The sequence below is a fragment of the Eufriesea mexicana genome, unplaced genomic scaffold (assembly GCF_001483705.2).
Source record: "Eufriesea mexicana isolate 0111107269 unplaced genomic scaffold, ASM148370v2 scaffold107, whole genome shotgun sequence".
Lineage (NCBI taxonomy): Eukaryota > Metazoa > Arthropoda > Insecta > Hymenoptera > Apidae > Eufriesea > Eufriesea mexicana.
The window spans coordinates 1,729,095-1,754,733 of NW_016908335.1; the positions used below are offsets into that span (position 1 = coordinate 1,729,095).

Below are 25,639 nucleotides of genomic sequence, written 5' to 3' on the forward strand. Positions count from 1 at the left end.
TCCGTTTGGAGATAATTGAAAACGCTACACGCAAAAATAACAAACGATTTATTCAATCAACAGAAATCAACGATCATGGCGTACAAGCTCTCTCTTAAATTACGATATTTACACTCGTCAGTCGAGCCCAACTAGGCGAGCGCCAACCTGATTCAGCGCCTCCGTGATACCCCTGGAAGTCTTTTTCGCCGCGTTCCGTGGAAACTGGAATGAATTAATTGCGTGTAGCAGAGGAATGTACGATTAATTCGCTACTCTGAATGTGAACAAGCTTACGTCGACGATAGTATTGAGGAAATTGCTGAATCCTTCGAAGCCGCTGACTAGGGCGCGACCGATCCCGATAAACTTGTCCCCAGAATTTCCATATTTCTCTTGCTCCTTGATGCCGTCGACCAGTGGCGTAGGCTTCAAAAAAGATTCCAAAAAACCCGCGATGGGCTTCGGGACCGGTTTCTCCAAGAATCTTTGCGCAGTCTCGTTCTCCAGTCGCACGGTCTCACGCGCGTTGACTAGAGTGTTCGTCACTGGCGGGTACGGGGTCGATCCTGAGGATATGGGTCCATGACTCAAGGCCACCGACTTCTCCACGATCACGTTGTTCTCGCTGGCCAACGCCTGCTCGTAAACGAGATTATTTATCTCCCGAACGCTTCGATCCTGTTACGACTTTCTCGGTTTCTCGGTCGTCTGAATTGTCAATGGCGCGTGTGATAGGTACACGGGTGTCAGGTGAACGTTCCAGCCATATCTCGTGGGTTAATTACGCGAGTTCTGCGCGAGATTCGACCTCGAGAAGTTTTTGCCGAGTCAGGCTGATTCCTTATTCGCTATTGCCTCACGAGATTAGAGAAAGATGCAGCCTTGGGCCGAATAATAACGAAACGACTTTGGAAGATGAGTCGACCTATGCTTTCGGTATTTTTCATTTTATTTATTTATTTATTTTTTGTTCTTCTTGTTGAGAGGTTAGTATAGTGGGATTGATGATAAATTACTGATGAAGCGAGTGCGCCAATTACCTCCGCCCGATTAGTTACGATGTTTCTGGCCAACGTGACTGAATTCACGAACCTCCCAGTCCCGATTCTTATCGCGTCCGCGACACGGCCTAACAATTCCTACAAAAACACAATTTTTCACCTTCCTCTGCAATCTCAGCCAAACACCAATTCGATCATTAATTCTCTCTTTCACTTAGTCTTTCGTTCATTCTTCACGCTCTTTCGTCACGAGTGTTCTTGCTACGATCTCGCAGCCTAGAGCAGTGACGGATAGATTAATACACTGAGAGGTCGTTGACCTTCTTTCTCTTTCAAAAACCTCCTCTGTGACTGGGTTTTCTGACAAATTTGACAATTCCGTAAAATAGACCAGGATCAAGAAGAAAAATTCGTTTCTGGATAGTATAATCCATAATGTACAGACAGTCAGCTCAGCTCTACCCTACTCAGGATCTCTGTTCTCCCTCGTGCACTTTATTCCACCGAGTGTGAATAAATAAAAATCGAAGAGAAAATTGGCAAACCAGTCAAAGAACCGTGTCACCCGAACCTGCTCTTACACTCACTCGACCTTGCTGGAAATTAAGCGACGTCCCTGGAACGACATTCCTCTCGCCTCCTTCGCCCGTGCTGAGCGTGAATCTGGTCGGTTGTTCAGCTGGCGAACCAACGGACAGATGGAGCAGGCACAGCAGAACCAGGATGCGTAATCCCGAGATCCTCTCTGCTCCGAAATGCACCCACATCGTTGCGCTACAACCAAGACTCCGCCTTTTCAATTCCGCTTTCCTCGAGCGAAAGCGAAGATCGGCAAGCGTACTCACTACACGGGTTCTCCTGCGCTTCTGCACTGGGTCGTTCTGCTGTGGAACGAGGGAAGAATCAGGGTGGAAAGGACAATTGGTCGAGGTGCTTCTCCAATCGCTGTCACGCGGCGACTAAGAGATTTCGTTGTACTCCGTTATAAAGTCAGGTGTATAGTATTGCGACACGAGGCTACTTTCTCTTTCGATTTGCCTCGCTATGTTGGCAACGACGAGTACGAATCGGCCACGCGATACGTGCTTCCTCGGAAGCTCGATCGGCCTGATAGGGTAATTGCACGTAGACGGGAAATCGCTGGAAGATAAACAGACCGTCCTCGAGGAGGCTTAGGGAAGGAGAAGAAAGTGAACGTTCGTTCCAGCGAGTTACATTTATTTTTCGCTTAAATACGTGCGTCATTGCGACGCGTATAATTAATCGCGTTCGGCCATGTTAATAGGAGCACACGACGGCCTAGCTAGAAAACGTTGTCATACTTGACTCGGTTGACGAGGAAGGCGTGATACCTAGTATACCTCCGAGTAGGGATTGAACGAGTGAAACCACCACCTTTAATACATTTGCGAGTATATCAGCGGGGACCTGAAACACGGAGTGAAGAAACTTTGATTAGAGAATTGACAGCGTCGCTGAGTGGGACTAGGACTATGACGATACGAGGACCTTCGTAGTCGACATTATAGCTTTTCGGGGCAGAATTGTGTCCATGGATTTGTATCGGATATGACGCGTCAATTGGAATTGCGCGACTATTATGAAACTATTTTTCCCCTTGAAGGTAATGACTGGCTATTCTTTATCTGGGACGAAGACGTTGCTCTCTGATAAAGCTAATATTTAACGAGGAGATATTTTTCGAGCGATGCGAAAGGAACATACCTGTAATAGGCCTTCGAGTAGTTCCACGACATTCCCAATTATCGGTATATTTGTTAGTATGTCGTTAAGTGGGTTATCTTTAAGGTCCTGCAGAGTGCCGAGTATTAAATCCACTGGATTCGACTGAACATCACCGTATAACTTTTCTATAAATGTAAGAATAGTTTGCCCTAGTGCCTCCACTTCGTTGGGAAGTAGCGCAAGCATTTCTAAACACAATAAAATATTTCAATACGCCACTACTTGAAACTTTCACAAACACGCAAACAATGGGAAACATTTACAAACACACTGCATAACGTTACCATGACACACGTGTCAAAGATTATCCGAAATTTGAATCGATAATCCAACTAGAGGTGCACACCCTACGTCGATGGTAGGTTAAAGTAACACGTCGTCGAAAGAAAGGGAACGATCTTTTTAAAAATCTGATTACGCGAAAAATCGAATTTCTATCGAATACTGGAAATATTTATTGACAGAACTTACCGGTTAAGCCTCCGCTATTGCTCCTCTTCCTTCTTACTCCTAATTCGAAATTTTACTTTATTATTTCGTTCATGGAAATACGTATTAACGTTGACGAGTCACTGCTGGTAAGTTGACAGTGGGAAAAATACGAAAGCCTGCTCGGACGCGAGCATAAAATCGGATCACGCGCGTTTTCGCTATTACCGAACTCGATCGCATATTTTATTCCAAATCTGTCCCTATTTCGGTTTGTCTCGCGGTCCCATAAGTCTCGGGAAACGTTAATAGCCAGCAGCTCGTCCTTGCCCCCGTGTCAACGTGACTGTCAATTTATCAGCGGTGAACAGTACCTCCTTCTGTTACAGGTGTCTCTTCCGGTGGTGGACTGGGCTCGACATTGCCTCCGACTTCAGATCCCTCTAGAAGACGATAATAATTTCAGAGCTGTTATCAGTCTCACCTGACATATTTCTTAGCCTTTCTTAATATTTTCGCCCGTTAAAAGTAAGTGTCATTACCCGAGGCTGGTCCGCTTGGACTCACTGCCGGAGGTTCCACCTGAAAAATTAAAACAAGCTAGGATTACTCTGGGAATCAACCCAATTCGCCTAAACCACGGGTCTGATTAATAGTCCCGAATAGGAGCAACGCTCTAACCCAAAGTGTATATTCAAAATGGGAATTATTTTAACCAAAAGTTCCAATTTTTGCTTCGTTTCTTATTCCCGTTCCTGACGAGTATATCGAATGAAAATATTTCTCAAACGAGGAATAAATAGATTAAAGTTTTAAAAATATCGGCTGATTTTTACACAACGTCAAAAAGCACCGTTTTATTCCGAAAAGTGTCTTACCTCGCTCTCCGGTCTAGCCAATACTCCAACCAACAGTACTAGCATCGATAGAATCACCAATTTCATGTCAAACATCTTCATCTTGCTTGTCTTCCTACGATTTTCAACGGAAATGCACGGAACAGTGAAAGCAAACGCTTTGTTTTACGTTTCTTACTCTACTTCGTTTAGTTACCGACTCGTCATATTTATATAGCTATCGGTCAGTTTATGTCACACTGTTTGACCATTAATAGTAAATGCTCAGTAATAGGTCTAGTTGCTCGAACATTAGCATCGATATCCAAAAACACGTCCTTGAGCCCCGTCGCTGCTATCATTATTCGGTTCTCTTTGTTGACGTGGATCGCGGTTTACATAACTTAAACGAGTGTTTCGTCGAATAAGGCGATGCAACGTGAAAGAACGAGATAAGAGCAAATTGTAAGGAAATATTGTTGGATGTCCCCGATAAGCCAGGCGTTTAGGAAGTACGACGTTGCCCGAAATCGACGGAGGATCGATCTCTCGTTTGACAACGGAGGCGCTAGAAACGGAGGTGGATCGCATACGTTTACGATAATTTATTTTAAAAAAAGCACTCGATGCATCATACACGGCGTATCTGCATTCTTATTGACTCATAATTACTTCCATTACCAGCAAGTCTCGTATAAAATACACACATTGAAGGCGGTAAAATTAGAGGGACACGTGGCCGTCGTTGGTCAACCGGAATTGTTGTTTAATAATTGGTTGACAGCGTTCAGCGTTGATACCGGTATCTGCGAAAATAAGGACAATTAGGCGAACGAAAATTGGCATTCGTAGGAAGTTCTGTATCGAAATCTTCGCGTCGGAATCGAGTATCTGTCTTACGTTGAACACGTCGTCGAAGAAGCCATTGCCATTGTTTTTCGCTGTCGCGGTGGTCCGCGATGCTGGCAGAGGGTCCGAATAAGTGATCGTCTGACGTTTCTGAGTATTCGAATGCACGACATCCTGTTTCTCTACGGAGGACGGTTCGTACTCTAGAATAACCTGTTTCCTTGGTGCCCAAAACCTCTTCCTGCCTGGACGGATGATCCTCACTCGAGTAGGAAGATTGTCTGACAGGTAAAAGAGAAGGAAAAAATTGCGCAGATGAAAAAAGTGATTTGCATTCTACGAAGAACAGAGATTAATCGAGACTCTATCCTCACCGACTTGCGTGACCTCGTTTGCTTCGTTGAGTAAAGGTGGTACAGCGGGAGCTGGCTCGACGGCAGGTGCCAATTGAGCAGGCTGTGCCTCACGGATCTGACGTCATAATATTTGCATACCATTAAATCTTAAGACTACTTAAGATCGACTACCTTAAAATCCTGGTACGAATTCGACAGTGTTTTACCTCTTTATTCGCGGGAGGATCGGCTGGCGTAGGAACCTCCGTGGACCCTGGTCCAGAGCTCACTACCTGCACAGACGTTGCCTCGATAGAGTTACTTCGAAATCTTTTAAGGATTATCGAGTAAGCGGGATAGTTTTTCACAAACCTGTTTCACCTTTTCCTTCTTCCTGATTATTTGAATATTCGAACGACCTTTGGCCGGTTTTCCTCCATCGTCGCCAGGATTTCCGCCGCTGGCTCCACTCTGACTATCGCTCGATGAACTGGTACTGCCTCCGGTCGACACCCCAATCCCACGCGTGCCCGTGGTAGCCCCAGCGAAGAGTCCTCCTCTGGCTCCAGCACCCGATCTTCCACTTCCGTCTAACAAACCGCCCAATCCTGCCGCGGCTTCGTGTCTTCCGTTACCCAGACCAGCTCTCGCGTAGAGACCACCTCCTATCGAGCGATTCGTTGCGCGAATCGTTTGAATGCGTTTGTTATTTTTATTTTTATTTTTCTATATAAAAATTAGATCGAAGAAAAATTGGTCGAAGGGTTAAATCATACGTGTCTTTCGTTCTGAATATGAGACCAATTTTCTATCGAACAATCGGTCGCGTGGATGTAACCGATGGTGAGCACACTCGGTTTAATTCCTTCTTTATTATTCATAAGGGAGGAATTCAAAATTTATCAGAAGAATCTTGATCGATTGACAATGATGGAGAAAGGTCACGGCTTTAGCAGGAGGAAAAATAAGGATGCAATGGAATTATACTAACCAGCATTCGCATTGTTACCACCGAGTATTCCACCAAGGCCAGCGGACGCATGGGCGCCCCAGGGTGCTCCTGCGCTCGCGTGCAGTCCACCTCCTGTTTGCGATCCGGTTAGAAGGCCACCTAGGCCAGCTTGAGCGTGATAGCCCGCGAAATTGAAACGGATGCCACCGTCGGTGAATTGAATGAACGGAAGCTACGAAAAGATAAGGAGGAGAAATTATTCTGTACCCTTTTACTGCTACCTCCATGTACGTACTACACTCTAAAGATGGCGCGACCGTATTGACATCTCGTTTGAATAATATATCTGTAGAATATTTTTACGGTTCGAACTGAGTGCATGGGAACACTTGGGCCATCCTCCTAGATGAGGGATAATAAACAGGACTCGGGTTCAGCTAGAACGTTCAGGGTGATATCTGGAGTATTTGAAGAAGCAGTATTATGATCGCGCGCAAGGATTAGGGACAGGAGGGGATTATAGGGACAGGACGTTTATGACTGTACCGAGTACGACAATGAGCGAAAGTTAGGAATGCCTCTGAGTGTTTGAAGTACCTGGTCTACCGAAGGTAAGCTCGCCTGGGAAATGAGGGATCGAGAAAGCAAGCCTGAGTGTGTAAGAAGAGAGACTGCTAGGTTTAGGCTGCAAGGGCCGTCTTTGAGGAGTCTTAGAGAGGCTTGAACAGGATTTATGAAGAGCCTGTCAGAGAGAGTTTTAAGTTGATTTCGATGTGCATAGTCGAGGAAAGTAAATACCTAAGAGTGTAAGCCAGTGGCGTAATCATAGATCAGTTATTACTCTAATATTTTATTTCATACTTTACTTCTAGTCTCATTTAGCATGTCGAATAAATTTCACAAATAAATTTTACTAATGAACTTTAATGATGATACCACCAAATGATTATTAAATTTCACAAATTTTTGTTCCTCATTTTCCTCGCATACACAAGCATACGATTTATATTTTCTTCGCTGCATTTAAATGAGAGAGACTGGTTAACCGATAAACAAAATAAACAAAGAAAATTCACATATCGTTTGTTTGATACTCTGATCTCTCGTTTCATCATCGGTTCAATTGGTCAACAGCGTCGGAGCTAAATCGTGCAACTATTTAAAGATCGAGATAGTCTGCTTCGGTTATCTTATCAAATACTATTCCGCGAATATTTTCTACTTGTTTCAAGTTCGTGAAAAACTTTGCAATTTGTTGCACGATTAACACTAGAACTACCGATCTTTAATGGGTACCAAATTATAACGTGCACAGATTATAGTAATTTCAGAGGTACGACGAATACGAGCGAATATATCGATTACAGTCCTTTCTTAATACGAGTTGATGCCAATTTTATTCTTGAAGCAGGTGCACGTGTTCGGTGATTGCAGAAAGGAAAATTCTGGGACCAGTGATTTTGACTAGGTTGGTAGTTCTAGTGTTAATAATAAAACAAGTTTGTTTAAATAAAACATTATGATCGTTCGGAGGAAAATACTGGATTCTCGTGAATTAGAGAGACGAGTATAGACGGATTCAGGTTTATCGTTGCCTATATTTACTTCTGTGCTGGAGAACTGGGTTGACAATGAGTTAAAAGGCGACGATACCTCCAACTGTAGGACTTTTTCCTAATTTGTCTAATAAACAACAACTCCTTTTTAACGCTAGAACTACCGATCTTCAATGGGTACCTAACTATAACGTTCACAGATTATAGCAATTTCAGCGATACGACGAATACGAGCGAATATATCGATTACAGTTCTTTCTTAATACGAGTTGATGCCAATTTTATTCTTAAAGTAGGTGTACGTGTTCGGTGATTGCAGAAAGGAAAATTCTGGGACCAGTGATTTTCACTGGGTTGGTAGTTCTGGCGTTAATTATTCGCCAGGCGAGTAAAATTCATACGGGCGATTCGAACTTTCGACGAGACGACCGGAATAACAATCCTCACGCGTCACGGCAACTTTTCAAATTGCATTTGCATGTTTTCCAAACTCTTTGCCGTCTGACTTATCAGGCCTATCTATTTTTACTCCCGAGACAGAGGTGCGAGTGCGATAATCGACTGACAAATTCTAATCACTGCTTTCCACTGATATAACATAACATATAACTATACGAGCTCTCGAATCCGTAGGTTCGCATTTCCGCGATCCTTTCTCTGATCACGGTTGCGTTTCTCGATTACCTAACAGTATTCCGCCATCGGCTAGTTTTCCTCTCCTTCCCGAGCTGTCTCTATTACCGTACGATTCTGCGTCACTCGCTCCTCGTTATAACATCCTCGCGAGGATGGCCGAACAGATGTTCCACGATTTGCATAGCGTTCCACTCGCGAAGATTAGAAAGCCAGGCGATAGAAGCCACAGGAAGCTGTTTGCGCGATTTGCAAAGCAAACGTTTGAGCACGGCAACAATGGAAATTTCAAATATTTGCACTGCAAACGAATTCGCGTATCGAATACTACACGTCCGACGAATAAATTAACGAACCTCCACTTCTTCAGCATTGACTTTTCAATTTTAAATTGGCAGATGACGAAGCGAAACTGGGCAAATGACAGAGGCACAGACAGCGTGGCATAACACGAGAGTAGCACAGAAGGATCGTGATAAAAATTTCGTCCAACGGATTCCATCGAACAAAGAAACTCACCCCCTCTGAGGAGCCCTGATTGTTCTCAGCCATCCCGTTGACGAGTGCAAGTAGACCAAGAAGACACACCGAGACAACCTTGCTGCACAGCATCTTTCTCTCAACTGACTCGCGCAACCGCCGGCCTAACGCATTTACTACCGATTTCTAAAAAGACCTCGAAGGCATCTCGGGCTCACCTTCTCGCCGGGAAGGGATAAGGTCTGACGTAGCCTAAGAGCTGGCCGCCTCTCGATTCGTGACTGCGAGCATATCGCTGGCTATTGCGATTGCCTACCGAATGTACTATGATTGCGGGGGTCAAGGACGGAATTCTCGGGAACAATAGGCTGACACTCGTTTCTTTTCCGGTCTCGCATTGGCTACGCCAGCTGGTAAGCATCGGCCAGTTCTCTTGAGCGTAGAGCAGATGATAGGTACGTTTTCCTAAAGGCGCGTTTCCCTAGTACCTCCAGACAAAGGATTTTGCAACGACACAAGTGTTTGGTCGTTAGGAAACGTGACAGCGTGGAAAAGAACTTCCTCGTTTAGATATAAGCTGCAATGATTTCGATCTTGGCACCCGAGCAAATTCATCGATGGCATTTCGAAGTACGATGTAATATTTATTTATTAACTCCATTTTGAATCTTGAACGGTGATGAGAGGTACGTAAAACGAGAGACGTTTGCACTGTAATGAACATTTATACAGGAGAATAAATTCCTGGTACAAGAGGTGTAAAATCTGTCAACAAGTTTATGTCAAATTGGTTATAATTGAAGTAAGAGAGGAGGAAAAATTTATAGGTGTACGTGTTCGGTGATTGCAGAAAGGAAAATTCTGGGACCAGTGATTTTCACTGGGTTGGTAGTTCTGGCGTTAATTATTCGCCAGGCGAGTAAAATTCATACGGGCGATTCGAACTTTCGACGAGACGACCGGAATAACAATCCTCACGCGTCACGGCAACTTTTCAAATTGCATTTGCATGTTTTCCAAACTCTTTGCCGTCTGACTTATCAGGCCTATCTATTTTTACTCCCGAGACAGAGGTGCGAGTGCGATAATCGACTGACAAATTCTAATCACTGCTTTCCACTGATATAACATAACATATAACTATACGAGCTCTCGAATCCGTAGGTTCGCATTTCCGCGATCCTTTCTCTGATCACGGTTGCGTTTCTCGATTACCTAACAGTATTCCGCCATCGGCTAGTTTTCCTCTCCTTCCCGAGCTGTCTCTATTACCGTACGATTCTGCGTCACTCGCTCCTCGTTATAACATCCTCGCGAGGATGGCCGAACAGATGTTCCACGATTTGCATAGCGTTCCACTCGCGAAGATTAGAAAGCCAGGCGATAGAAGCCACAGGAAGCTGTTTGCGCGATTTGCAAAGCAAACGTTTGAGCACGGCAACAATGGAAATTTCAAATATTTGCACTGCAAACGAATTCGCGTATCGAATACTACACGTCCGACGAATAAATTAACGAACCTCCACTTCTTCAGCATTGACTTTTCAATTTTAAATTGGCAGATGACGAAGCGAAACTGGGCAAATGACAGAGGCACAGACAGCGTGGCATAACACGAGAGTAGCACAGAAGGATCGTGATAAAAATTTCGTCCAACGGATTCCATCGAACAAAGAAACTCACCCCCTCTGAGGAGCCCTGATTGTTCTCAGCCATCCCGTTGACGAGTGCAAGTAGACCAAGAAGACACACCGAGACAACCTTGCTGCACAGCATCTTTCTCTCAACTGACTCGCGCAACCGCCGGCCTAACGCATTTACTACCGATTTCTAAAAAGACCTCGAAGGCATCTCGGGCTCACCTTCTCGCCGGGAAGGGATAAGGTCTGACGTAGCCTAAGAGCTGGCCGCCTCTCGATTCGTGACTGCGAGCATATCGCTGGCTATTGCGATTGCCTACCGAATGTACTATGATTGCGGGGGTCAAGGACGGAATTCTCGGGAACAATAGGCTGACACTCGTTTCTTTTCCGGTCTCGCATTGGCTACGCCAGCTGGTAAGCATCGGCCAGTTCTCTTGAGCGTAGAGCAGATGATAGGTACGTTTTCCTAAAGGCGCGTTTCCCTAGTACCTCCAGACAAAGGATTTTGCAACGACACAAGTGTTTGGTCGTTAGGAAACGTGACAGCGTGGAAAAGAACTTCCTCGTTTAGATATAAGCTGCAATGATTTCGATCTTGGCACCCGAGCAAATTCATCGATGGCATTTCGAAGTACGATGTAATATTTATTTATTAACTCCATTTTGAATCTTGAACGGTGATGAGAGGTACGTAAAACGAGAGACGTTTGCACTGTAATGAACATTTATACAGGAGAATAAATTCCTGGTACAAGAGGTGTAAAATCTGTCAACAAGTTTATGTCAAATTGGTTATAACCGAAGTAAGAGAGGAGTAAGAATTTCTTTTCTCTGTGATTTTGCAACAATGAAGATTGTTACACCATGCATGGTCATCAAGAAGGCTAAATATAGAGCTACTGCATTTCAAGAGGTGTAAAATCTGTCAACAAGGTTATGTCAAATCGGTTATAATTGAAGTAAAAGAGGAGGAAGAATTTCTTTTCTCTGTGATCTTTCAACAATGAAAATTGTTCCACCATGCATGGTCACCAAGAAGGCTAAATATAGAGCTACTGCATTTCAAGAGGTGTAGAATCTGTCAAATTGGTTATAACTGAAGTAAGAGAGGAGGAAGAATTTCTTTTCTCTGTGATCTCGCAACAATGAAAATTATTCCACCATGTATGGTCATCAAGAAGGTTAAATATAAAGCTACTGCATTTCAAGAAGTATAAAATATGTCAACAGGGTTATGTCAAATTGGTTATAACTGAAGTAAAAGAGGAGGAAAAATTTCTTTTCTCTGTTATCTTGCAACAATGAAAATTGTTCCACCATGCATGGTCACCAAGAAGGTGAAATATAGAGCTACTGCATTTCAAGAGGTGTAGAATCTGTCAAATTGGTTATAACCGAAGTAAGAGAGGAGTAAGAATTTCTTTTCTCTGTTATCTCGCAACAATGAAAATTGTTACACCATGCATGGTCATCAAGAAGGTTAAATATAGAGCTACTGCATTTCAAGAGGCGTAAAATCTGTCAACAAGGTTATGTCAAATCGGTTATAATTGAAGTAAAAGAGGAGGAAGAATTTCTTTTCTCTGTGATCTTTCAACAATGAAAATTGTTCCACCATGCATGGCCATCAAGAAGGTTAAATATAGACCTACTGCATTTCAAGAGGTGTAGAATTTGTCAAATTGGTTATAACTGAAGTAAGAGAGGAGGAAAAATTTCTTTTCTTTGTGATCTCGCAACAATGAAGATTGTTACACCATACATGGTCATCAAGAAGGTTAAATATAGAGATACTGCATTTCAAGAGGTGTAGAATCTGTCAAATTGGTTATAACTAAAGTAAGAGAAGAGTAAGAATTTCTTTTCTCTGTGATCTCGCAACAATGAAAATTGTTCCACCATGCATGGCCATCAAGAAGGTTAAATATAGAGCTACTGCATTTCAAGAGGTAAAATCTGTCAACAGGGTTATGTTAAATTGGTTATAATTGAAATGAAAGAGGAGGAAGTATTTCTTTTCTCTGTGATCTTGTGCAACAATGATAATTTTTCCACCATGCATGGTCACCAAGAAGGTTAAATATAGAGCTACTGCATTTCAAGAGGTGTAGAATCTGTCAAATTGGTTATAACCGAAGTAAGAGAGGAGTAAGAATTTCTTTTCTCTGTGATCTCGCAACAATGAAAATTGTTCCACCATGTATGGTCATCAAAAAGGTTAAATATAGAGCTACTGCATTTCAAGAGGTAAAATCTGTCAACAGGGTTATGTCAAATTGGTTATAACTGAAGTAAAAGAGGAGGAAAAATTTCTTTTCTCTGTGATCTCGCAACAATGAAGATTGTTACACCATGCATGGTCATCAAGAAGGTTAAATATAGAGCTACTGCATTTCAAGAGGTGTAGAATCTGTCAAATTGGTTATAACCGAAGTAAGAGAGGAGGAAAAATTTCTTTTCTCTGTGATCTCGCAACAATGAAAATTGTTCCACCATGCATGGTCATCAAGAAGGTTAAATATAGAGCTACTGCATTTCAAGAGGTAAAATCTGTCAACAGGGTTATGTTAAATTGGTTATAATTGAAATGAAAGAGGAGGAAGTATTTCTTTTCTCTGTGATCTTGTGCAACAATGAAAATTTTTCCACCATGCATGGTCATCAAGAAGGTTAAATATAGAGCTACTGCATTTCAAGAGGTGTAGAATCTGTCAAATTGGTTATAACCGAAGTAAGAGAGGAGTAAGAATTTCTTTTCTCTGTTATCTCGCAACAATGAAGATTGTTACACCATGCATGGTCATCAAGAAGGTTAAATATAGAGCTACTGCATTTCAAGAGGTGTAGAATCTGTCAAATTGGTTATAACCGAAGTAAGAGAGGAGTAAGAATTTCTTTTCTCTGTTATCTCGCAACAATGAAGATTGTTACACCATGCATGGTCATCAAGAAGGTTAAATATAGAGCTACTGCATTTCAAGAAGTGTAAAATCTGTCAACAGGGTTATGTCAAATTGGTTATAACTGAAGTAAAAGAGGAGGAAAAATTTCTTTTCTTTGTGATCTCGCAACACTGAAGATTGTTCCACCATGCATGGTCAACAAGAAAGTTAAATATAAAGCTACTTCATTTCAAAGAGTCAAGGGAACGAGTCCTGTTCTTCAAAGTGGAACAGGTGGAACAGGTTTTAGGAAGTACACAATATGGTCTCATCTTGTGGTTAATGAATCGTAGTGGGATCAGAATGGCGCAAATCATGGTGATTCGGAGAACTTTGTTCTAGTTCAACCGTGATTATATTTACTTCGAGTTTCAGGGAAGTTGACGTAGGAGAGAGATGGAAAAAATCTGGTAATAAATAGTAAGTTTTTGTCCATCCGGATGCATGACGCCAAAGAAAAGATGAGGAACGTGTCGATGGTAATTGGCGTATGCTAATTTCCTGGTTCAAAGTTAAATCGGACATGCATATGTTTCTTTCGTAATTATTGAATTCATTGGAACTTCGTTACACTCGTTTATATTTAAAATCAAGTTTTCACAGTATCGACTGCACAGGCTGCTTTTATTTCCAAAGTTTCGAGAAATTTTGACAGACAGATCATTGTTTACGCTAGAATTACCGATCTTTAATGGGGACCTAACTGTAACGTGCACAAATTATAGTAATTTCAGAGGTACGGTGAATATGAGCGAATATATTAATTACAGTTCTTTCTCAATACGAGTTGATACCAATTTTATTCTTAAAGCAAGTGTATGTGCTCGGTGATTGCAAAAAGGAAAATTCTGGGGCCAGAAAATTCTGTGTTGGTAGTTCTAGTGTTAATAAATCGTTTCCCAATTCCGTTTTAACGTTCCAGGATCCGCAATGGTGACTAAAATTAACAGAAGTGGGCAAACATACAGTTATCGCGCGAGTTTCCAACTCGATGGACTTTACTCTTGCGAATCCGGCGAAATTCGCGTATCCGATTAGCATAGCTTCGAATATCAAAGAATCCAGCCCTGGATTGTTTATATCCATTGCTTACCTACTATCTGCTCATTATGTTTTCCAATGGACTGAAAGTCAGGAAACGCTTTCCGTTGTTTTATTCGACTCGTAGATTATGAACGAAACCGGTCATATGAATCACTCAACCTTCGCCGCCATGTTTCATGCATGTGCTAAGACATTACGATAACTGCGGAATAATTTAATACTCCGTCGCGAACTAATTACCATTTATCCTGAGATTTATGCAACTATGATGTCTCGAGCATGCGAATTAAATTACGGGTGCTGTGGGTTACGCGATTCTTCGTCGAATCGAGTTGAGGTTAGGTCTCGACCCGTCGACCGCCATGTTGGATTCGACGGGTCGAGACCTAACCTCTCGTACCCTTCAATTTCGTTTTAATCTAATAGGATTTCGAGCGTCTTCCGTTACTCGGGACACTCTCTGTATATTAATAGCACTTTCCTGTTTATGCGAACAGCCGAATAAATTAATTCCAGTAATTCTCATGCCACTCGCGATTCTGGTTTCTTCGAACAAAAAGGGATAGAAATTATACCAAATTATCCTGCGAGTGGTTTTCACGAATAAAAATTTATTTCCTGATCACCGAATATGTTTATATATACGTTTTTAAAAAAACATTTAAACGAGCTTCCTGGTTAGGTTCATCCTTGCTCGTTTGACACCCGCTTCCTGACAAAGCCGAGTCCACCGACCCAACGGAATATCAATTACACGAAACAGCAAGATGGCGGAATCAGATTCGAATATCCATGCGTACGCGTGCTGGTAAATTTTCGTGCTTGTCTCTTCGTTATTCATCGGACGCGTTACGTACGAAATGTTTTCCGTATCGACTCGACGCGCATTTTAATATGCCGTCCGGAAGCCGCGGAATTTTTCGTGGCACAAACGTGACTCTGGAATTCGTGGATCGGCAGGGGTCCGCGAAAACCGGTGAATCACTGTCGTCCATGATGCCTTCGTTGCAACGATCGAATCGTCGTTTCGGTTAAGCACTTTCTCTAAGCTGCAGCACTCCGTCGTTTGTTATCTGCATAATCGGTACACCGTGACTCATCCTACTTACGAATGGTTAGCGGGCAAATTTGCTTATAGGATATATAACGCCGTCTCTACTCGAACACGGAAGTCTGGTACGCGTGAGCGACATTGCGAGCTTGCGAAATCCATCGAGACTGGAAGATCGAACGAGTGCAAACGTTTCTTCGACTTGCGAAAGAACGATGCTGGGTATTCTACCCCGATATAGCTTATATACAGGGTGTCCTGGGAAAACGTATACACACTTTAATGCCTTACTCTTTCCAATTTGTTTATACTCTTAATCTGTAATCTATCATTTGTAATCATCATAAGTGTGTATACATTTTTTTGGGACACCCTGTATTTTTAGTATATTTACCCTATTGCTGCGTAGAAATATTAATGTTTATACTATAAACGTACCAACGTCGTGTAAAATAATTTTATTCTAAAATATGTACCATTTTTGGATCGACACTGAGTTACGGGACACGCCATTTTGAATTTGAAACACGTGCTTCGAATTTCACGAGAGAAATTATGTAAACGGAAACTAATTATTTTAAACTAAAATAATCTCTAAGAATATTACATAAATTTTATGTAAATGTAGGAATTTTTTGAAATTGGTTCATTTTTAATACAAAATAAATTTATCTCTTCACACACTGACCTGAGTACCATTCTGACGACTACTCTCGAGCACTTGATAATCCACTAACTGACTTGTAACTGCTCTGTGACTGACCCTGTCTTTCAGAACGGGCCCTTTTAACCCTTTGCACTCGAGAGGCGCCTTTCAGTCACCATTTGATAAAATTTCGAAGCTCGATATATATCAAATTTACAATAACGTAACAGTGTGCGAGGTATCGAATTAAAATACGTGTTACGTGTTAATTATTATACAATTTCTTATTTACTGTTCAAAATAATATCGTCAGCTTTGTAGCAGACAATTTTTGAACTCTTACTCTTCTTTAATCAAAAGATAGTCGAGTGCAAAGGATTAAAATAAGTTTGTAATTATATACTTAAATATGTAAATTTATTTTATAATCTTTTCGGCTTATTTTAAAATTTCGGAAAGTCGAGTGCAAAGGGTTAAAATAAGTGTATAATTATATACTTAAATATGTAAATTTATTTTATAATCTTTTCGGCTTATTTTAAAATTTCGGAGAATATATAAACTATTTTTGACAAAATTTACGGTTTCAGATAATTCTTTATAGACATAATTATGGAGTGCTACATAGTTTCATGAGATTTGCAGCTCATAGATCGGGTACCCCATTTTACTGACCATGATTACGGACTTCTCTTGCTAATTTTACGTGTTAATTATTATACGATGTCTTATTTACTGCTTAAAAAATATCAGCAGCCTTATGGCAGAGAATTTTTCAACTCGTGCCCTTCTTTAACCAAAAAAGAGTTAGAGCCCGTCCAGAAGACGAGCGCCTCCCTGAAGGAGAAGAAACTCCCTCTACCTTAAGATCAAGTGCGAAGGAGACTCTTTTCTCCAAGTTAACCCCTAAGAAGAGTCACCCTCGCGGGGACCCTTCCTCAAAAGTGACCGTGGTCGCATCACCCTCGGTTTATCCCAGGGAAAGTCGGGGTTGCTCAGGGCCACCTAACCTGGCCCCGACCTCCTACGGCCCACCTGGCAGCCAAATACTAACGGATCCTTTAGACCCGAGTTCCAGGCGAGGTCACTCTACCCCAATAAACGAGTGTCCCTCATTTACCATTCCTACATAAATTATCTTACAGTTTCGTTTGTAAGTTAATGGTGTATAATTACGTTGCTTTTTAAACAAAATGTCGACGCGTGTCCGTGGAGATAGGTGTACAAGAAATCTCCATAAACCTAGTGTTCATAAATAGGAATTTATGTGTTACAATTAATTTTAATCGAATGCTTGAAAGACTCTCTTTAGAACAAAGATGCAAACGGGTTGATGAGGAACAGAGCACCTGGATCAAACTACTGTTGGCATCGTTTACGAAGGGTCCAAAATTCCGTCAAACGTTGGGAGTATTTAGCAGAACTTGCAAGGAACAGGTAACTCGAAAATCCCGATTTTCGTAGGCTCAGTTTTTCCAGTTTTTCACAGGCTCGAGAAACGTTGGAAATTAAAGAAATTCGTTTTACGAGCAACAATTCACCAGAGTGAAAATACCACTTGTATTTCTGTCTCTTCTTATTTGTCCATTTAACTTGGAAAGTGCATTAGATATGTAAACGTTTTTCAAATTAAAATTAAGCTTTCTAGCCTTTTAAGATTATGCTATCGTGACAAATGATGGGAATTTGTTACGTAAATAAAACTATTACTGCCATTAAGTTACAAGCAAAGTTTATAAAATATCGGATTCTTTGAATTACACAATGTTCCTCGTTGATAGCCATAAATGACTGATAAATGAATTATAGTTAACGACAGTGATGATTGAGCTGCGATTTCGAATTATCAGCTTTATAATGTATTTTTTCTTTTATTTACTGATAACACGATTGAACTTTCATTGACAGTTTATATAAGACGCACTGTGAGCCATCTTTAATCGATTGTTTAATGGATCGAAAATAAATTCTTTTTCTTGAATTCAAGATAGACTATTGGAGAATAATTCGCCCCTTAAGAAGTTGAGGTTAGTCAACAATTTTGCCATTTTACCACTCGGTATTGCGAACCCCTCATGGCAATTTCAATGGCGCCATTTCTACATCAATCGAAGCCACAGCTTAACACATTAACACTAGATTTACGGAACCCGTCCATTTGACAGAAGGGTTGCTCCAATTATACGATGGTAACAGATTCAGTTAACTTATATTAACCCTTTGCACTCGGCAATTTTCTCGTTACAGGAAAATAGTGATTCGAAGACTTTTTGCCATAAATATTTCTAAAACAGTAAATAAGAAACCGTATGAAAATTAAGACGTAGAATTATTTTACTTCGATATTCCACGCATCGTTGGGTAATTGTAAATTTGATATATTAATTAACATCTATTTTTAGAATCTGATTAAATGGTGACTGAGAGGCGCCTTTCGAGTGCAAAGGGTTAAGACTGTTAATATAATATACAATTGTTTTTAAATTAAACTAATCGTTACAGAAAAAGGCACGTGGTTTCCTTTACCTGTCAATTTGGCAAGTGTCCTCAGAAATAAATATGCAGATAGCGTCCGTAAACCTAGTATTGATCGAAGAATTCATATAAAAATCGAGCCCTGACTATTCGATTGATTTTTGAAGAAAAATATCCAGAAAGATATCCAGAACTGCGAATTCTGTCGAATTCGTGTCGTATCATAATTCAGGAAACCCGAGTCCCCTAATTATTAGAGTACATTATCGTTCAAAAATAAAATAAAAATAACGAAGTTTGTTTTTCACTCGCTCAGTCGCTCACGTCTACTATGCACGCACGTCACGTACCATTGACGTTAAAAAAATTCAATTTGACTCTGTGTCTGTGCGATTCTCTCTACGATTGGAACGTTACTCTGTTGTTCCTTGGCGCAACTTTGTTTTGCAATGGAGGATCGTCTTCGTAGTCCAATCTTACGTTCGGAGCGATCTTGTTCTGTATTCGCGTGTCGTCGTAGGGGTACCTGTTCAGCATCTCGTCTCTCGGAGCGATCTTATTTTGTATGGTGATACGGGTATTGCTTGGTCGAGAGCCATAGTACGTGCCAATTCCAGCAGTGACACCGTGCCAGGAATAATTCGTGTCCTCTTCTACCTGCTCGTGAACCTCGTAGCCACCTGAACCTGGCTGACCTCCATGAGTACCTGCGATATATTTCATATGAGAAATTCGTATTTCGATCATGGCGTATTTATTCTTATAGGAACTTGCAACCTGTGTACCTTGACTTCCGTGACCACCGTGAGCACCGTGACCACCGTGACCACCGTGACCGCCGAAGGGTCCCTGAATGCTACCTAAAAGGCCATGATTACTGACCAGCACTGACAGGGCGTTCAGACCAAAGGGATTTTTCTTATTAATTTTAATATTCCTCTTATCGTGTTGCTGTTGCAAACGTTGTTGTTGCTGCTGCTCCCTCTGCAGCCTTTGTCGTTCTCTCTGAGCCAATATCCTGTCCCTCTTCTCCTGTCGTATCCGCTGCAGCTCGTCAGCGTTCAGACGTCTCTGGTCGGACGTGGCCTTCACCAGAGTCCCCACAGCCTCCAAAGTCGACACTGGGATCTACGAAAATAACAACGAGAGGAAAAATTCACTCTGACACGGAGAAGAAATAGCTTAGAGAAAGAGGTACCTTCAAGACGCTGTCAATGGCCTGAGAATTCTGCGGGCTGAATGACTGAGCCGCGGCTGCGGTTTGTCTGATCGCCGTGATTGGGATCTGCGATGTGGAAATCGACTTTAATCGAAGATTAAAGACAGAGAGAGAATTCGAAGGATAATTGGTAAAATTGCGAATCCTACAAATTGTCTCTCGCGAACCAAATGATACTCACGTTGAAGATGCTGTCAATCACGTGACCGCCTCCGTCCTGAACATCCTGTCGCTTCGTTCGCTGAAGAGGCGCCTGAAACGAGGAATTGGAAATGAAGCTGACACGCAAAGGGACACGCGACTGAATACATAATAAAGCTGCAAATACGGGTAGAGGTACGGGACTGTGCGTAGAATTGCTTCTAAATGGTTATTGTGCCTACGCTTCTCAGCAGCTTTCACTTTTCTACATATAAAGAGCGTCAAGCGATTTTCTGCTCGGCAAGTGATAATCGAAAGGTCAACGCGCCTCTTCAACGAGCTTCTCTCCTCTCCTGCTGCACTTTTCTATTTACTTTCCCGTGGCACCATGGAAAATTCGTCATTTCTTGGACCCTCAAACGCTGTTCTCGACTAATTTCGGAACAGAAAGGAACTTTCGTTCCAAACTCGAATTTTTGAGTTCCGAACCTTTAAATTCGAATTCAAATTTCGCGGGCTCGAATTTTAATGTCGGGAACTGGGATTCGAATCTTAGTTCGAAATTTAAAATAATAAGATGGACGTAAGTAACTCACCGTCTCCGAAGACACGACGTAAGCGAGAGCGCTGAGGATGGCCCAAGTGGTTGCAAACATTCTTCTAACAAGATGGCTGAACCGTCGAGCGATGTTCGCGATCGGCAAACTGCAGGACAGGTCGACGATCCTCCGATCTATAAGGATGTTTGCAGGATCCCACGCGAGGCAGCGACCAATCACGATGTAGACCCCCGCGGACCCAGTACCTTTTAGCCACTGGACCTTTCTACTCCACGTAATCCTCGTACGCACGATTCAGCCCCTCCTTTGTCTTCTTTCACCGAGATATCGGGTTATTTTTACCGGTGTGCAAAAGTGTACGAGGAACTTGTTACGCGACGATTGCAAACGATTCGTATTCAAATTAGAAGAAAAGCCGTTGATGAAACGGAAATTAAAATAAATACAAGAACCTCGAGTCGAGTCCTGTTTCGTTTACTCATGCGTAATGGAGTAAAAAGGAGAAATAATTGCAATGGAACTGCAATGAAAATGTAGAGGAAATTTGTGTTTAATTGACCAGGTAAAAAAGAAATTACACAATTGAAGGTAGAGGCACGCGCGTAAGAGAAATTGCTCACGCGAAAGTTACAGAAAATTTGCGAATTGCCAATCAGATGTACTTATGAAAGAAAAAGAAAGAAACCGTGGATTGGTCAGAAATTACCCTTAGAGACGAAAATCCTCTTTCACCGAACTTTCGTGGTACTCTTACGTACTGACAGCTGTGTAAAAGAAACTGATTACGCGAAAGTTGCAAAAAATTGTCGAGTTGCCAATCAGATGTACTGTATACACTTATGCCGAAACGAAAGGAACCGTGAATTGGTCAGAAATTACCCTCAGATACGTAAATCCTCTTTCACCGAACTTTCGTGTTACTCTTACGTACTTGCAGCTGCGTAAGAGAAATTAGCTACGCGAAAGTTGCAGAAAAATTGCAAGTTGTCACTCGGATGTACTCCAGACGTTTCAAGGAAAAGAAAGAAATCGTGAATCGAACAAAAATTACGCTCAGAGACGTAAATCCACCTTTACCAAACTCGCGTGTTACTCTTACGCACTTGCAGCTATGTAAGAGAAATTGGCTACGCGAAAGTTGCAGAAAAGTTGCAAGTTGTAAATCAGATGTACTGTACACGCTTCAAAGAAAATCAAGAAATCATGGATCGAACCACAATTACGTTTAGAAAATTAAATTCTACTTCACCAAAGTCTTGTGTATTACTCTTACGCACTTGTACCTATGTAAGGGAAATTGGCTACGCGAAAGTTGCAGAAAAGTTGCAAGTTGTGAATCGTGTATACTGTACCCTGTTTAAATAAAATAAAGAAATCATGGATCGAACAAAAATTACGCTCAGAAAATTAAATTCTCCTTCACCAAAGTATTGCATTACTCTTACGTACTTGCAGCTGTGTAAGAGAAATTGGCTGCGCGAAAGTTGCAGAAAAATTGCAAGTTGTCAATCAGATGTACTGTACACGTTTGAAAGAACGGAAAAAGATCATGAATCGATCAAAAATTACGCTCAGAGACGTAAATCCACCTTAACCAAACTCTCGCACTTGCAGCTTCGTAAGAGAAATTGGCTACGCGAAAGAGGCAATAAATTTGCGTATGATAAATCAGGTGTATCGATACCTCGAACAGGATGAAGAAAAATCGACGAAACAAAAATTTCGACAAGATCTATAAACGTCCGAAGCGAAGAAACGAAGCCTTGAAGGTCCAAGAAAGAATACTGGTCGTGTAATTCTTGATTCATCTCGGTGAACCACATATAAGGGCGAAACGAGCAGTGGCACACAGAGAGCCGACCAATGGCAAGCAGTCAGACGTGCTTTCTACTCACCGCAACCCCGCTTCTCGAATTCGCGGCTGATCCTCGTGGTCCTCTTTCACTGATTACCTGTGCGCCAATACGAGAGCGCGTGGGTCGTGTGGGACCTGGTTACGTAAATATCGGACGATGATCTTTAGAAGTGACGTAATCGAGCCAGCATAAACGCCTCTGATCTTTCGTGGGTTTTGAAACAGCCTCTGCTGTCCTTGGCACCCTTAGGTAGCTCGGTCTAACCTAATCGCGCTATGCTATCACGCTTGTTTCGGTTCTACGATAATTCGAAAGCTTCCACTTCTCCTTCAACTCTGGTTTAATCCGTAGAAAACATCGTTACAGGTTCTGCTAGATAAACTTATGTCACAAACGAGAATGTTTGCCGATAAATTAGCTTCAGTCTTTGGCTACGTGCTACGATAACTTCGTACGCTGTTGAGAGTTGCTGCGGAGCGAGCAAGGTCCCAGTGATGCTCAGTAGGCTTTAGGATTATCGCGAAGGTAGCTGCCCACCTGGTTCCCCAGGTCCCTCTGGAATTCCTGCACGTTCGTCTCCGATTGCTAGAGAGTGGACAGTCGAGCGTTGAGTGGGTAACTCGAACTGCGAGGAATTAGGAAAATTGTCTTACGTTCAGGGCGTCCTTCCACTCGATGTTGAAGAGTCTCACGAGACCCAAAACATTGCGTCTGATCAGACTCTGTAGTCCTGATCTGGTCAACGCGGCTGGGGCCTGCGTGGTCGTCGTGGTTTCGTTATTATTGACAGTGGTCACGTTGCTTCCAGCGCTGGTCGAGTCTGCAGCTGTCAAGGATCCGCTCATCATCGAGCTCTGCGTGGCAGAGTCACTCGCGATGCTGTTGTTGATCATTTCGCTGATCTGCTTGATCGCTGATCTCGTGTCGTTGATCGACTGAAATAAGCGCGATTTAATTCCAGAGACCGATAGATGCAATTTTAGCCACGAGGTTAGAGATTCTAGACACCTTACCTCGAACGTGATCTTCGCAAGGGTCCAAAAGAATCCAGGCTTATGCTTCTTCACCGCTCTGACGACTCTCTTCGACTCTTCCGTGATGATCCTGTCCTTTACCCCATTGATCTCTAGGTCCTTTTCACTTGGATCTTCGGACAGTAGCTTGTCGAGGATCCTCATTTTCTTTGCAATCTCTTCCTCCTTCAAGGTAGGCTTTGTATCCTCGGTTTCGAGTTTGACACTCTCTAGCTTGGATCTCTGCAAGTGATCGCTTGACCCAAACTCGTGGTAGCTGGGAGACACGTCTGGCTGCAGATACACAGTCTCTGGCAACCTTTCAGGGTAACTCAACGTCAAGGAACTGTCAAAGTGACCGATTTCGCGAATAGTCTGACGCGTTTCGCCATATCGTGTCGGATGTTCCCGCACACTGGGAGAGATATATCGTCCTGGCAGTTCTGGGATTCCGTGCAGCTGGTGTGGTACAGGGAACACGGGGTTGTAGAATTCGTAATTCGGCCAGTGAGACCCCCGTAGGTCGCTGTGAAGAGGATTCGCGAGGCACAGTAGCGACAAGCCGGTCACGAGTAAATTCATTGAAGACACCTGCATCTGAAATGAAACGCTGTTGACCGGTCATAGGATCCACGGAGTCGGAGTACTTAACATACACTAGAACAACAGACTTCGAGTTGCTTGCACTCAGAATTCCACCACTTTCTTCGGCAACGACTGTCAGGATGGATGGCACACGAGGTGAATCTATTCGACCGTTTCACACGGGCCACGAGGCCTTCATGAGGAGGAGAGGTAGTCGGAAAATGGAGGAATCCGCGACTGGCAGACGAGGTTGGCTGTTTACCCGACTCGTCAGACACTCGGAACTCCAGCCATCCGCGGGATTCCCATCACGTAGCAGCGTGGTGCGAGTGGCCGCCAGGAAAATGGGGAAAAATGCCACTAACGAGGCGATTCGTATTCCTCGCGCGAGCGAATTCGATTTAAAAGGTTCCCAATTGATTAGCCAACTTGCGTCTAAGGGAACGCGGAAGGTCCTACGCGACGGGCTTGCAGGATCATATTCTTTGGGCCCTGGCACGGCCGAGTATCGCCTTTGACACCGAGTGGCGGGAAATTTCTGTATCACCGTTTGCTCGCGCACCTCGCCGCGCTTTCACTTCTTGCACTTTCCAGCACACTCTCGAGGATATCCCTAGACGCGATCTAGTAATTCTCCTATTCGGATATCCCGAATTTGATGATATCGAGGATGGGACCAGCTAATCGGCTGCCAGCTTCGAGGCAGATGGAGCGTGACTGTCCAGCGAGGATCGAAATTTGGCTTTTCGTGGGTCCCTGGCCAGACGCCTCCCCTGGTGCTCCATTTTGACACGTACGTGACCTCGGGCCGGCTCGTGCAGGGAATTCACTAGCAGCGATATTCCGCCGGTTTCGAAACCGTCGATCGACCGCCGAAATTCGGTCGTGTCGCAACCGCCATCGCTATGCGATCGTTTCACCACTGACGACAGCCCGACCCTCCTCGTCGCTCGACCGGCACTCTCGCGAGTACCACGGTGAATGTTGCACTTTGCGAAAATCGAACTCGAGGCCAGCCGGTTTTTCAGCCAACGTTCGTCTATCATTTTTGTAACGATCGCGCCCTGTGTTCCGCAGCTTTGGAATCGTTGCGAGCTACGTCGCCATTGCGCAACAGGCCCGAGTGAAATCAAACTCGCGCTCGCTCGCCGAGCCGAAAAATTAATACGCTCGCAATCGGCAATCCGCTCGCGATCGCGCTCGATTACGAGCATTACGAAGCTTACGAAACCGTAAACGTCGACGTACCACGACGTTTTCGTCGTCGAATCGCACGGTTGATCGTACTTGAACGATTGCAGGTTGACACTAGGTTGCTAGGTACCTGTTCCGGTTAACCAGGTGATTTTTCCTCGCGATAATTACGGTGTTACGCGGGAAATCCGCGCGTGCGAATAAGATCGGTAACGAGGTTTTCGTCGCTTTTTGGAAGTTTTGAATATCGCGGGTCCATTTGTCCACTTTTGGCCGCGGTCGCGAGCAAACCGGTCGATACTTTCTACGGAAGCCTTCATCGCGGTGCATTACCGCCGATTATGCGATCGCGTGAAAGGACTGGGGTCGGTAAACCGATTTCAGGAAGTCCAGGAGTTATTCGAAATTAATGGAATCTTTGAAAGTTTTCGATCATTTTTACGTCTATTCAAGTTCGTTCTACGGTATAAA

The 25,639-nt window shown here is 43.0% G+C and overlaps 5 protein-coding genes across 6 annotated transcripts; all 5 read right to left on the minus strand.

Moving 5' to 3' along the window:
• Positions 1–84: 84 nt before the first annotated feature.
• Positions 85–2,090, minus strand: LOC108555365 (uncharacterized). Its single transcript, XM_017910990.1, has 3 exons — positions 1,571–2,090; positions 277–621; positions 85–204 (listed from the first exon to the last, which is right to left on the minus strand). The coding sequence occupies exons 1-3, from the start codon at positions 1,748–1,750 to the stop codon at positions 118–120; spliced, it is 612 nt and encodes a 203-aa protein (XP_017766479.1). The 5' UTR covers positions 1,751–2,090; the 3' UTR covers positions 85–117.
• Positions 2,091–2,184: 94 nt separating this feature from the next.
• Positions 2,185–4,211, minus strand: LOC108555364 (uncharacterized). 2 transcript variants are annotated; one of them, XM_017910989.1, is made up of 6 exons: positions 4,037–4,211; positions 3,701–3,740; positions 3,533–3,601; positions 3,201–3,239; positions 2,709–2,854; positions 2,185–2,411 (listed from the first exon to the last, which is right to left on the minus strand). In XM_017910989.1, the coding sequence occupies exons 1-6, from the start codon at positions 4,115–4,117 to the stop codon at positions 2,283–2,285; spliced, it is 504 nt and encodes a 167-aa protein (XP_017766478.1). In that variant the 5' UTR covers positions 4,118–4,211; the 3' UTR covers positions 2,185–2,282. The 2 variants fall into 2 exon arrangements, with proteins under 2 accessions (XP_017766478.1, XP_017766477.1); XM_017910988.1 differs by having other exon boundaries at positions 2,709–2,917.
• Positions 4,212–4,584: 373 nt separating this feature from the next.
• Positions 4,585–9,085, minus strand: LOC108555363 (uncharacterized transmembrane protein DDB_G0289901). The gene is made up of 7 exons (XM_017910987.1): positions 8,839–9,085; positions 6,170–6,362; positions 5,551–5,843; positions 5,406–5,471; positions 5,218–5,314; positions 4,895–5,124; positions 4,585–4,800 (listed from the first exon to the last, which is right to left on the minus strand). The coding sequence occupies exons 1-7, from the start codon at positions 8,929–8,931 to the stop codon at positions 4,744–4,746; spliced, it is 1,029 nt and encodes a 342-aa protein (XP_017766476.1). The 5' UTR covers positions 8,932–9,085; the 3' UTR covers positions 4,585–4,743.
• A 9,914-nt stretch (positions 9,086–18,999) lies between these two features.
• Positions 19,000–20,616, minus strand: LOC108555286 (uncharacterized). Its single transcript, XM_017910861.1, has 5 exons — positions 20,557–20,616; positions 20,001–20,072; positions 19,799–19,885; positions 19,386–19,728; positions 19,000–19,307 (listed from the first exon to the last, which is right to left on the minus strand). Exons 1-5 carry the CDS (start codon positions 20,614–20,616, stop codon positions 19,000–19,002), a joined length of 870 nt encoding a protein of 289 aa, XP_017766350.1.
• A 2,258-nt stretch (positions 20,617–22,874) lies between these two features.
• Positions 22,875–23,986, minus strand: LOC108555287 (uncharacterized). Its single transcript, XM_017910862.1, has 3 exons — positions 23,390–23,986; positions 23,030–23,311; positions 22,875–22,961 (listed from the first exon to the last, which is right to left on the minus strand). The coding sequence occupies exons 1-3, from the start codon at positions 23,984–23,986 to the stop codon at positions 22,875–22,877; spliced, it is 966 nt and encodes a 321-aa protein (XP_017766351.1).
• Between the last annotated feature and the right edge of the window lie 1,653 nt (positions 23,987–25,639).

Excerpts from the sequence above, each read along its gene's own strand:
- LOC108555286 (XM_017910861.1), bottom strand. The coding sequence starts at position 20,616 with ATGTTTGCAACCACTTGGGCCATCCTCAGCGCTCTCGCTTACGTCGTG. Across the intron at positions 19,886-20,000 it reads TGATTGACAGCATCTTCAAC|ATCCCAATCACGGCGATCAG; the intron begins GTGAGTATCATT and ends TCCACATCGCAG. Across the intron at positions 19,729-19,798 it reads CCATTGACAGCGTCTTGAAG|ATCCCAGTGTCGACTTTGGA; the intron begins GTACCTCTTTCT and ends TTATTTTCGTAG.
- LOC108555287 (XM_017910862.1), bottom strand. The coding sequence starts at position 23,986 with ATGCAGGTGTCTTCAATGAATTTACTCGTGACCGGCTTGTCGCTACTG. Across the intron at positions 23,312-23,389 it reads TTGCGAAGATCACGTTCGAG|TCGATCAACGACACGAGATC; the intron begins GTAAGGTGTCTA and ends CGCTTATTTCAG. Across the intron at positions 22,962-23,029 it reads AGTGGAAGGACGCCCTGAAC|CAATCGGAGACGAACGTGCA; the intron begins GTAAGACAATTT and ends TCCACTCTCTAG.
- LOC108555365 (XM_017910990.1), bottom strand. The coding sequence starts at position 1,750 with ATGTGGGTGCATTTCGGAGCAGAGAGGATCTCGGGATTACGCATCCTG. Across the intron at positions 622-1,570 it reads TTAATTTCCAGCAAGGTCGA|CAGGCGTTGGCCAGCGAGAA; the intron begins GTGAGTGTAAGA and ends CTCGTTTACGAG. Across the intron at positions 205-276 it reads TCCTCAATACTATCGTCGAC|TTTCCACGGAACGCGGCGAA; the intron begins GTAAGCTTGTTC and ends AATTCATTCCAG.
- LOC108555363 (XM_017910987.1), bottom strand. The coding sequence starts at position 8,931 with ATGCTGTGCAGCAAGGTTGTCTCGGTGTGTCTTCTTGGTCTACTTGCA. Across the intron at positions 6,363-8,838 it reads ATCAGGGCTCCTCAGAGGGG|CTTCCGTTCATTCAATTCAC; the intron begins GTGAGTTTCTTT and ends ATCTTTTCGTAG. Across the intron at positions 5,844-6,169 it reads TGGTAACAATGCGAATGCTG|GAGGTGGTCTCTACGCGAGA; the intron begins GTTAGTATAATT and ends ATCGCTCGATAG.
- LOC108555364 (XM_017910988.1), bottom strand. The coding sequence starts at position 4,117 with ATGAAGATGTTTGACATGAAATTGGTGATTCTATCGATGCTAGTACTG. Across the intron at positions 3,602-3,700 it reads TCCAAGCGGACCAGCCTCGG|AGGGATCTGAAGTCGGAGGC; the intron begins GTAATGACACTT and ends ATCGTCTTCTAG. Across the intron at positions 2,918-3,200 it reads CAATAGCGGAGGCTTAACCG|AAATGCTTGCGCTACTTCCC; the intron begins GTAAGTTCTGTC and ends TATTGTGTTTAG.